At 47.2% G+C, this 12020-nt stretch overlaps 1 protein-coding gene across 1 annotated transcript in view; it reads right to left on the reverse strand.

Annotated features, from left to right (window-relative positions):
• The window catches only part of DNAH9 (dynein axonemal heavy chain 9), a 210999-nt gene that overhangs the window by 180760 nt on the left and 18219 nt on the right, over window positions 1-12020 (reverse strand). Inside the window, exons 11-17 of the mRNA XM_026120616.2 lie at window positions 11094-11162; window positions 9573-9699; window positions 7843-8098; window positions 6478-6719; window positions 3549-3684; window positions 1872-2068; window positions 1352-1776 (exon numbers count right to left, since the gene is read on the reverse strand). Coding sequence (XP_025976401.2) covers window positions 1352-1776; window positions 1872-2068; window positions 3549-3684; window positions 6478-6719; window positions 7843-8098; window positions 9573-9699; window positions 11094-11162 — 1452 coding nt within the window. The remainder of the gene's footprint in view (window positions 1-1351; window positions 1777-1871; window positions 2069-3548; window positions 3685-6477; window positions 6720-7842; window positions 8099-9572; window positions 9700-11093; window positions 11163-12020) is intronic.

The raw sequence follows: 12020 nt of genomic DNA on the forward strand, positions 1-12020 counted from the left end.
AGGAATTACTTCCAATACAGGAATACAATTCAAGATTTCCAAACTAGCAGGTTGCAAAGTTACAACAAACAGAGATGCTTCTCCATACTCCACTCAATTTAACAGAGGAAATGCCTGCTCCAGGAGGTTGCAGATAATAAAAATTTACAGAGGTTCACAAAAGCAACTGGACATTCATGGGAGGGAAAAAGAAAAAAAAGGCATGAAGAGTATTAAATACAAAAGGCATGACCTCTGGCTCTCAAAGTTTTTGAGCTGCGAGTTGTTAGAGACAAGGAGAGTATCCTGGGGAAGTTTCCCTACCTGCCTGCCCTGTTCTTAAACTCATCTCCTCATAGAAACTCATCTGGATACTGTCCAAAAAGAGGTGCTGGGTTACTGGATCTTTAGTCTTTTCCACCACAGCCATTATTTTGTTCTTAAAATACTTATTTTTTTTAAGCACTTGCTTAAATTCTGGGGATGTTGCTGGGTCAAAATAAATCCTTAAGTTCTTTACCTAATAAATTCTTTACCTACTTCTGACTCTGCTGGGTCACAGACTCTTAGTGTGAACTCTTAAGTGCCTATTTTTAAAGCTATACAAAAACCTCTTCACACAGAAATTATCTATCAGAATTATGGCCTTGAAAAAAAACACAGGAGGTCATATCGTCTACCACACACAACAGGCTTCGCCACCACAACTGCCTGCAACTATTTCTTTGCAAGCATCCAAAACCTGCAACATCCTTCAGTTACAACTGCTCAAATAAATCACCTGACACATTAGCCCACACCAGGTGAGCAACTGAGCAGCTATTCAGATCACAGAACAAATGTTAATTCAAAACTTCTTTCCCAAATCCCTCCTTTCTATAACCTTCCCATGACTGCTCATACTAGCCAGCCTGAAGCACATTTTTACAGAGTGCACTGCATTTAGAAATACAATAAGTATCTCATGGTATTAATGAAGCTTTATTGGTGGGTGACATCAAACTCAACAAAGAAAGCATAGAGCCCTAGTACAGATTAGATTAGGTGAATCAGGATGAACAGACAAACCGATGTCCCATCTAAAACCAAACAGCAGGTTCCAAGAAGAGCTGGTAGTGCGATGTTAAAGGTACCAAGGCCTTAAAACTCTTTCTGTTTTACCCACTCAACCATACAAGTTCCCTGCAGAGAGCAGGGAATGGAAGTTGTAGAGGATGTGATGGAGTTGGCATGGAGTATGTGCCCCCTTCCCTTGCTCCTATTTTGGTGTATTTGGTGATCAGTTCTGAAATAATAAAGCCCAGCCAAGAAAAGAAACACCCCTTTTGCTCAGTGTAGGTGCCAGGGGAGAGGAGGCACGAACAGCTCTTACCTGTGTGTGACACGGTCAATGAGATGCTGTTTAAACATCAAGCTCCACCTTTTAATTACGTTCAGCAAGGACGCCTTAAAAGGCCGAGCATCAATTTTCATCCAGCTGTGAAACACACTGATGGGCTCGATGCGGTTCACCTCCTCGTAAATCTTCTCGTAGGAGTCGATCTGTTCTCTGAACTGCTGCAGTGTGGGAGGAGTCTCAGGGACTCCATCCTCTGCGTGGGCCTCGATTTCTACAGCAGGGAGGACATGACCGTATAGGAGGAACTGGCGGATGAACTCTTTTCTGTCATCCCCGTAGAGGTAGGAGTAGTGGTCAAAGGAATTGCGGTAATCGCAGCAGGCCACCATCACGGTCTGCACGCGCTCCATCAGGTCATGGCGCATGTCAGCTAGATCAGCCATGTCCTCCATGTCGGCCTAGGAAAGGGCAGGAAAGCACAGCGAGTTGGGAGCCGCACAGATAACTCTGTGCACTGCTGCACAGCACAAAGGGGCTCCACAACAAGAAAGACCTGATAGTGAGGGAAACCACTGTGCTCAGCCAGCCTGGGCATCAGCGATGAGATCCGGTAGATGTCACTGAGAAGACTTTCCATCATGTCATAGAAGCCATCATTTGTGCCGGGGTCTAGGGAGGGACGAAATATCAAATCTGGAACCACCAAATCCAGCTGCACTTCAAACAAGGGAGCGAGTCCTGCCTTGGGATCTGATAGGGAAAAACAGAGATGCTGGGATCTCTTTCAAAGGGAGAATGATCTTGACCCATAAGCAACACCCCACCACAAGACATACATGTTTTACCTCACAAAAACAATAGGCGTTTAAAAATGACTGGTGATAGCCTGTCTGGGAAGGACCAAAAGGTGGATCTGGTAACAGACATCTGCTCACTGGTTCCAGTGACATTATGCCTGCACACAACATGGAGGAGATGCTGGCAAACGAGCTGCTGTTTTGGTACCCGCAAGAGATGCTGGAGAACAGATGAGACAAAAAATGATTCAAGGACTGAAAAAAATGCTTTGGGTGAAGCCTTAAAGAGATCAGGCTCTTCAGCTAATCAAAAGGGAGCCTGAGAGCTGAACAATTACAGTGTATAAGTACTTGCAAAGGAGAAAAATACCAGGAACCAAGAGGCTCTTCAGAGGAGAAAGGCATGAAAAAAACCCAGCAACTGGAAACCAAAGCCAAATTCAAATGTGAAATTATGTGCCTGTTTTTAACAAAGTGGGAGAAGCGCTGGATTCTCCAGCTCAGTGCATCTGCCCATCCAAGTGGGAAGCATTTCTGGAGATGTGCACTAGCTGAACACAAACTGCTCTTAGCAGAATGAGTGAAACTCCACAGTAGCCTTAGGCAGGAGGTCCGACTGAGTAACTTCTGGACCCATCTCATCTCATGCTTCATCCCTGATGTTGATAAAGGGGACTAAGCCTTAGGGATCGAGTTTTGCTTTCATGTCTTTAATCAGTAGAACTTGCTCGAGACTCTCTACAAAATGAAAGATGGTGTCACCCTCATGCTTTGTGCATGGGAGGACAGGAGGTGGCTGATACCCAAGCTGTAGCACAGACCTGGGATGATGCCTCAATTTAGTCTGTTCATCAATCCCTGCAAACAGTGCATGGTCCTTTTCTCCTGAGCAATGCTTTGCTCCAGTGACCAGGGGGTGGAGTCACCCTTTCTATCTGAAGGCTCCCCCAATGCTTGCTGTAGACTACATAAGAAGCACAGCAGAAAGCCAGAAAGAAAAGGGCATCTCCTAGGCAAAAGAGTGAGCACAAAACAGAAATCAGTAACGGAAATCTGACCTCTGCAACGCTTCTTTCTCCAGCTGGGAAACAAAACCTCCTCACCCTGAGTCCCACAGATTCTTCTGGCAAATATAACATACCCCCCACTCCGACTCCAAGTGTCTGGGTCTCCTCACTCCATATATATTTGGGCGAGGAAGGGAGGAATACACATTCAGTGCACCTCACCTTTGCTGTGCACGAGGGATTTAAATGCTGCAATCCACCAAAGCCACAGAGACAGGGAAAGGCCATCTCTCCCTTTCCCTTCAGGCACAAACTGCTGACCTAGGCCCCAGATTGTATTGTTCTGGCTGCAAAGGACAGCATAAAACCTCCCCTAGGAGAGGGTAAGGCAACCATCCTGACCAGCAGAGAGGAACCAGCAGTCACCTGTGTTTTCCAGAAGATACTTGAGTGAGCACTCAATAGCAGTAAAGAATCCATCCAGGACTATTTCATCCACATAATCCACATAGGCCTTCCAGATGTCAGATGTACTGTCTGCAGTAAAGAGGCTCTGATTTTCCTAGAAGAAAAAGACAACACCTTCAAACACAGCAGAACTGAGTCGGTCTTACAGCAGAGGGGCTCACAGCTAAGGACAGGTATCAGGGAGCACAGGGGGGTTCAAAATGGATGCCAGCCTTGTGAAAGGATGGGACACCAACAGATAGTTGTTATTACTGGTGGGATAATTACATTTGCTCCTTCCATCAAAGGCAGTTTTGTTGTGCAAAACAACTAAAAATAATTGCAAAGTAAAAACCACTTCAGTGCAGAAGAGGCTTAGCAGCTCTGCAGCATGTTCTCCCCCTTCCACCCTGAAGCCACAGAGCTCAAGGCTGCTTTGTATGCCTGGGGACATGGAGCACTCAGAGATACGGGTATCAAAGACTCGTCCAAACACACAAAGACCTAACCATCCTGGACAGTACAATAAGATCTTGAGTGGACCAGGCCCTCGAGAAGACAAATAATAGAGTTTGAGATAGATCGATCTCCCCACCATGTTCCTTTCCTGTAGGCTAGCTCTCAGGCAGGAAATTCAGGGTTTTCTGAGTCACAGCAGAGACTCATCCTTCCTGGGTCTCTCTTTCCATCCCCAAAAAACCAGACTGCGTATCTGCTCCCTGTCCCTCTCAGCATCCCACCCGACTGTGCTGTGATGCCAGCTCCTGCCCCACCATCAGAGTGCTCCTTCCCCAATGCCTGCCCAGTAGCTCTCAGCAGAGGCAAAATCTCAAGAAAAATAGGGTCCAGCTTGCAGACAGCAGAAATCTACACATACTGCCTGTTGCCACTGGGGTCAATGCACCTTGGCAGCATTGCATATGCAGGCACATGGGACAGGGTGCTGTTGCCAGCAACACTCTGCCATACAAGGATGCCCACAGCAGTGAGTCACATGGCTGACTTGGCACACAAGATAGAGCAGTGTTGCTGGTTGTGCTTGAGCCAGCCCAAAGTTGCTTCTCCTCTCTTCAGCATGTCATAGCTGAGTGCTCAAACTCACCAACAGAGCAAACCAAGGCTCTAGTCCCTTGCAGAGTCCTCCTGGCAGTGTTGAGCTGATGCTAGAGGAAAGTGAACTTCATAAGAATGAACTTTGTAGAAACTCCTCCTCTTAGAAACTCCTCTTAGTATCTCCCTCTCTTCACTATTCCTTGTCCCTATATTTGGTAACATTCCCTTGTTCCTGATGTTATAACGAGTCCTTACCCTAGAGGTCTCATCCTGATGGGAGAAGTGCTATGGGAGCCAGAGTGAACAGCTGGCCAGCATGTAGCAAGTACTGTCCTCTCTTTGCCTGGGGGTGCATGTACCCAAATGTTCATAGTGCTTCCTTACAGCAGCCTCAAGACTCACCTGCTCCTAGGAAGACTTGAGGAACCTAAACAAGTCCAGCAGATGAGCCCTTGGTCCTTCTGCTGCTCTTCCTCAACACAGCAGACTTGGCTAGCACTAGCAGCAACAAAGGTATGGGGACACCAGCAGGACTCCCTCTTGGGACACGTTGCCTTTCCCCCTGGGACCTTCATGCTGCTTTGTGGTTAGTCTTGCCTCTGTGAGCAGCACTGGTAGTGCCACCATGCCAGTGATGCCAACCTTCCTGCCATGAACACAAGCCCATGTCCTCCTCAGCCAGACTGGGAGATGCCCTGGACCTCTGGGCAGTAACTGGAGGTGGCTGAGCCTGTTATAGCTGTAGCAGAAAAGCAATATGGTGCTTTGAGCTGCGGCAGTGACAGTTCATACTGCCGGACCCAGAACAAGGTCACCATGGCCAAAGGCCTTTTGGGAAGCACCACGCTCACCGAGGAGGAGGATTAGCCAACCAAGGTCCTTGGTGAATGCATTCATTACACCTCGTACTTCCTGTTACCAATGCCTCTACTGTGAGATTTTTGTATTTTGAGCAGCCTAGTGAATGGTGTTCAAGTTGCATGAAGACCCTTAAGAAATAGGCCCAGGAGAAAGCTGAGGACACAGACACTATAAAATCCTTGCCACAGGTTTGGTGTGCAGAGAAAGGGGCTTTAGAGGTTCAGGGCTGATTGCACGCAGCTAGGCAAGGTGAGTAGCAAGAGCTGGGTGTCCCAGGGAGGATCAGCATCCTCTTAAGAGAGTCCAAGGCCAGACAGCAACCCTCAGGAGACAGCTGGATCTAAAATCCATCTCCCTCCAGACCAATGTGCTTGACTCTGCCATGCAAAGCACCTCTGCCAGGGATGGTGAGGAGTAGAGCTTTGGCATTTCTCCTGGACTGTAGTGAGGACTCTCAGCTCCAGTGATGTCATCAGAAAACACCGAAACTTTGGACAGCAGCTGAAATACCTTTCTCCTATCGCTTAGCTTTCCCTCCTGACTGTTAGCATCACCTCCTGCTCCCACAGGGGGACGGGAAGTCTGAAACAGAAAGGTCAACCGCAGCCAGCTGCCTGTGTATTTTCAGGTAAATATTTTGGAGGGTGATTTTCCTCTGACCATGATCCCAGAGGCTGATGCACTACTTCCCTCTAGTGGCTTCACAAAATCCAGGGCTGCCTCTCTGCTGCAGCTGGATCTGAACTCTTTCACTGGGTTACAGCTGCTTGCATTTCTGCCCTTAACTGAGTCCCTAGCAGTGCTGAGCCAGCAGTATCGCATCACACAGCCATACCAGGTCATTCGACAAAGCTATCATTAATTAACTCTGGCTTTTCAAAGTTGTTCAGTGAGTTAATTTTAAGGTGAAACAGCTCTGGACATTTTCATCAAGCTGGAAAGAGACACAGAGCCTGTGAAGAGCCAGTCTGCCCCTAGGGAACATTCCCCTCACCTTCACCAGTGAATGAATCCTCAGCCCTGACTCTCGGATGAGGCTGCATCGCTTTTCCAGGCAGTCCTGACAGTCCTCTAGGCTCAGCAGTGATTCCCTTTTACCATCTTTTCTCTCAAATACAGGTGACACCCATGATCTTATGATGGTATGAATCTCCTCAACATTGTCTTTGGCTTTCTGCATCCTCTGCTCCAGGCTGTGGACACCATCCATCACTGTGGAGATGTGATCCCAGACACCTGTCAACAAACAAGACAATTAACTACATATTTTCAGAGCTGCTGGGCCAAGCTCCCATGCACCTTTAGGATCAGCCTCTGACTTTTTCCTTACGGTCTCATTTATTTCTTGCCCATCATTAATGCAAAAGACCTACCATCTCCACTGACAGCACAACTTCCTGCCCTGAGCCACTTCTAGCTCCTTCCTAACCCCAAGGAGCCACAGCCTCTGCTTTCTCCCAGCACCAGCACTGTGGGAACATTCAGACCAGGCTAATGGCTCCTGCTTCCCTCTAGTCAGACTTGATCTCCCACTTTCTGCTACAAGAACGAACACAATGGAGAGGATGAATACAGCAGTCTGGGCATCCCTGCCACAATCACTAGAATGGAGACCCTGCACATGCCAGCTCTAATGCCTGGGCGAGTTTTTCAGCACCAGGATTTCTGCTTTGCAAGTTCCCAAGAGTTCCCTTGTTCCTGTTCTACTGCAAGCCTGATGATAGAAACATGTATTCCGCCGGCAAACAGTTTGCTTTTACCAAGAGGAAACAAACTGTCTTTCTCTGCTCTGCTTTGCAGTTAAAACTGATCAAGCAAGGACACTAGTTAAATCATCTCAAAGTCAAGGTGCACAAAACCCACCTCTAATTGCAGTATTTCATCCTCTGGAAAAGATCTTGAGGTGGTCACTGAGGCCAAAGATTCCCACTCCCAGCACAACTAGACAAGCAAGCAGTGGCCTTGGAGACACAGGCGTACAGCCCCACAACACGGCTGTGCTGGCAAGGCACAGCCAGCACAGGCCATGAGCAGAGGCTTCAAATCCCAGCCTTGCTGGCTCCTGCAAAACCAATTCTCAATGGCTGCCCTGCTTGCAAGGACAGCCTTTCCTCCCCTACAAGTCCAGGCTTAACCTGAAGGGAGCTGACTGTCCACACTGCCAGCAGAGCAAGGGGATGTGGAAAAGGAGCAGGCAAGCTTGGGGCTGCCCTTCACCTTCCTGGTATTGGCTCTGCTGGCAAGTCGCCTGCCCTGCTGGGAATCACAGCTGGGAATGAGGCAACGGAAGCTGGGTACACGGGGGGATCTGACAGTACCAGCATGCATGCCTGTCTGCCCTAACACAGTACTAACTCACCCTCCATCTTCCAGTTCAGTGTTTCTTCTGCTTCTTTCAGCTTCAAGTCAATATCCTGCAGCTGCCCCTGTATTAGAGGATATTCGACCTCCAGGACTGTCTTCAAGATCTTGTTGTATCTGTTCACCATCAGCTCCAAGTTTGCCACCATCTGCCGGTATGATTCCTTGGAGGAATAGATTTCTGCTGCCGTTGGTGGAATGCTCCCCATCTGGCTGCTGGACAGGTAACTCACCTCCCTCAGCACTGAAATCAGCTGGAGAAACACAGCAAAGAGCTGAATATGGGACAAATCCTCCCCCTTTATCTGACAAAGGCTTTCCAACCAGTCCTGAATGTTTTAGAGTTTTCAAGAGCAATGTTCTTCTGCTGTTTTATTCACAAAGCAACATGCTCTGAAAAGGGCCCGGACGCCTCTGTGTCTGTATTGTCTGCCTTTCATTGATCTCTGCCTCTGGTTTTCTTTCCAGTTAAAGAAAGACAGGTTTCCTTACTGCCATGCTAGCAAATTCTACATAGCCCCTGAAAGCCATGCTGGACTCTGGCCCTTTCAACTATCATCACCAGCAAAAAGAGTCTATCAGGGATACTGTGCAATCAAAGTGCCTGCACAGATGCTGACAAGCAGAGCTTAGTGAACAGTTTCTATAGAAAAGATAGGATGGACCAGACTCCAGTTCTGTATGGGTATGAGAGTACGGGTAGGAGAGGAGGGGAAGCCAGGGGACTGAGGGAGCAAGAGGGCGAGCGAGATAAAGCCAGGCTCCCCTCTCTTTTTCTTTGTGCTGCCAGGGTCTGGGAAGTCCCCATCACAGGCTCCATATCCCGTCACTATGATGAAAGATAGAAAACATTCCCTGAGGCCATTTGGTTCCCGCCTTAGCAAGGGGCCCTCAAGGAGATGGGCAAACCCCTTGACCACAGACAAAGCCTTGAATGAGCTCTAAAACCTAAATACTTCCCTCTCTTTGCATGCTGCAGGACCTTGGGAAGTTTTTGAAGCCATGGTGTCCCAGGTCCCTGAGACTCAGCCTCTCCCCAGCAAATGAAATTTTTACAGGTGACAGATCCTGGGTCTCACAAGGCCCCAGAAGCTTTTGATCCATGTATGCACACTGCTGGCTTGGACACCTCTCTCCCTTGGAAGAGGTGGAAAGATCCATTCTCCCTATGCTGGAGACCAGGTTTAAGGGAACTCTAGGGGACAGAGAAAAATTTCACATCTATTGTAGGCCTCATACACTGCAATAAAGGAAATTCAATGGCAACAAAACTGGCATAACATGGAATCAACCTTTCCTGGGTCTTTGATATGCTTTCAGGAAGCCCACTGTTCAGGCACATGTAACGGGAAACCACCCCTGTACATGGTGCCCTAACACTCCTTATACCAGTATCGAGTCTGGTTTGGAGATGCAAATACCAGTTAAACACCTGACTACTCAAAGGCTTTCCTGCCACCAATTGTAGGTAGAATTTGCTCTACTTAATTCTTAATCCTGATCTCAACCATTCTGTGATTCTGTGATGTTTTACCAGGATATAGTGTCCAGAAAGAGTAGGCTAAATTCACGTTACCTGCCACAAAAGGGGCTCCACAGATGTTAACAGAAGAAATCTAATACAAAACCCTAACTGAACTCCCTACATGGCAGGGCCTGCTGAGAAACAGTGGCAAAGTGAGGTGTGCCTGCAGACAGGCAGGAAAGCTAACTGGCAGGAGGTTTTACCTGGGGATCAAAATTGACTGCAATCAGCTTTGTTTCTGGATCTCGTCGGATGAGCGGTTGAGTGAGGTTGTATTGTGATTTTTCGGAGACTGTCTGGGACCAGTCTTCATAGAGCTTTTCCTGATACCTGCCACAAAAAACATCCACCATGCACCTACTGAGCCAGCAGACCAAGGTGTACAATAAATGAAAATCAAGCCCACTTCTGAGAGCTGAGGAACATGAAAGAATGTTGAAAACATATCCACACCATTTCCACAGACAACGTAACTCCAAATACAAACACTCAAAAATCAGTGACAGCATCAAGTCAGGAATGCAAAGATCACTCAAGTACCATTTTTAGCAGAGGACTCAGATTTAGAGACAGACTTTCAAAAATATTTGCCCTAAAGCAGTAGATAAGCAGCTCATGTGGATTTCCAAAGTGTCTAAGTGGGTCAGGTGCCTAAATACATACAAGTCATAGGGATGGATTCACTTCATCTACATATACATCAGGTATATAGTTGAGGCTGTGGAGCTAGAAGTGCAGTTGCCCTTGGTTCTCTTAGGGTCAATGTAGAGAGATAGTCAGCTTCAGGGGACAATTCAGCTCTTAGATGGCTCAGTCACACCCTTGGGGACTAAAACACAAAGGACTGAATCTGCATCTTGAGATCGTAGAGGTCATGGACAGTCAGGGGTGTGCACCACTCAAAAGACAAAATCACTTCTGAATCATTTTGTCAGCTGGGCACTCTGGAAACGTTACCCAGAAAAAACACCTATGCTAGTCATCTGGGATCCTCTGCTACAGCCACACATTTGCTATCGCTGTAACTCCTGCCACTGTTAATGTGCTCCTGACTATCCCCTTTTGAAAGTCTTCATCATAATTATTCAGCCTTTTTTGATAATCAAGAACGGGACTTTCTGCACCTGCCCTGTGGTATCTAGGAGTCAGTCAGATGTCTCAGCTCCCTTCGCTGCCAATGGACAGCAAGCACCTGCAGACACATTTCCTCCCCAAGGATGTGTCCATTTGCCAAGGATAACGAGGAAAGCTCAGAGTGACCAGTTCAGATTTAACACTGAACTTTTAGATAATCAGTCAGGGAAAAGTGAATACCACTCCAAAATATGGAAAATGTGCATTTACAGACACTGTAAATACACTTTGTGAAGGAGCACAAGCAGGCTGGGAGGTCTGGCACAGAGACAGGTCAGTGCTAGAGCAGTGTTTTTCACACTCCAGATGAAACCAGCCCAGGTTTTGCCACATTATAGGCTACCAGCGTACATGACAGTTTTTGCTAGGCTGCATGGCACCCATTCCTTCCATGTGAGCTTCCCACAGCATTTCAAGACACCACAGAAAATCTGTGACATATGGCAAGAGGATTCCTCCTCCTCTCTCAGGAAACTCCTTCTAGCCTAGAAAGAGACATTCCTGGCTTTGGGCTGGTAAATGTGCTGGAAGGTGCTTTAGAGGAAGAGAACGCTATTTCATACGGTTACAGTCTTGCCTGAGGCACTTACTCTTTGAGCAGCTGGAGCATTTCTTCATATTTCTCCATCACTCTTCTTCCTTCAGCAGAGTCCAGGCAGCTGGTGGCACAACAGACAAGTTCAGCATTATGTAGCTCATGGAAATGGGAGTTTAGGTCTGTGCAGCTGTATTTATCTCTTCCCAAGATCATCCCCCATTTTGTAGGGCAGACTAACTGCCTTGGGACCCTGCACTTCACTTACCTCTGTCATCTCACCAGAAAGCATTTCGCTGCACAAAGAGTATATTGGGTCTTAGATAGCCTTTCTCATGCATTTGTACAGCAGCCTGCAAATGGGAACTACATACTGGAGGGAAGAGGGAGTCAGCGCTACTGCAGGAATACTGACTTCTTTAACAGGCCTAATGCTGTGAGTTGCACGCTCTATATTTGCACAGAATATGGCCATCTCTGTTTACCAGTCAGCACTTCCTAAGTTCATGAAGGCTCAGAAGGAAGCAGCATGTGGCTCCTGCTAGGCACAGCTCTTCATGATGCTGGATTTGTGCCCCTCAACTGTAGGAAGAACAAAGGCATCCCACGTTCTGGGAGTTAGAGGCCCAGACACACTGTCCTTCACTGTACAACTGTCTCTGCACCCAAGGAGGCAGCTAGCCACAATAATCCTTAGAAGGCCAATTTTTCTATAATTTCCAAGATTTCCTGAAAATTGTTCTTGATTTTGTAAGATATTTTGATGAAACATTGATGAAGCATTTACATAAACAAAACCTAGCAAATTCCCAGTTAACACAAAGAACACTTTACATTAACTGCAAGTTCAACTGAAAGCACAGGGAACACTTGCACAGTCACCACTGAGCAACACAGTTGCTTTAGAGCAAGTCCTGATCAAAGTCTCTGGAAGTAAATAGGCTCTTATATCATTCCCAGCAAAACCACCTTCTTTTTCCCT

Source organism: Dromaius novaehollandiae, chromosome 18 (genome assembly GCF_036370855.1).
Source record: "Dromaius novaehollandiae isolate bDroNov1 chromosome 18, bDroNov1.hap1, whole genome shotgun sequence".
NCBI classification, from domain to species: Eukaryota; Metazoa; Chordata; class Aves; order Casuariiformes; family Dromaiidae; genus Dromaius; species Dromaius novaehollandiae.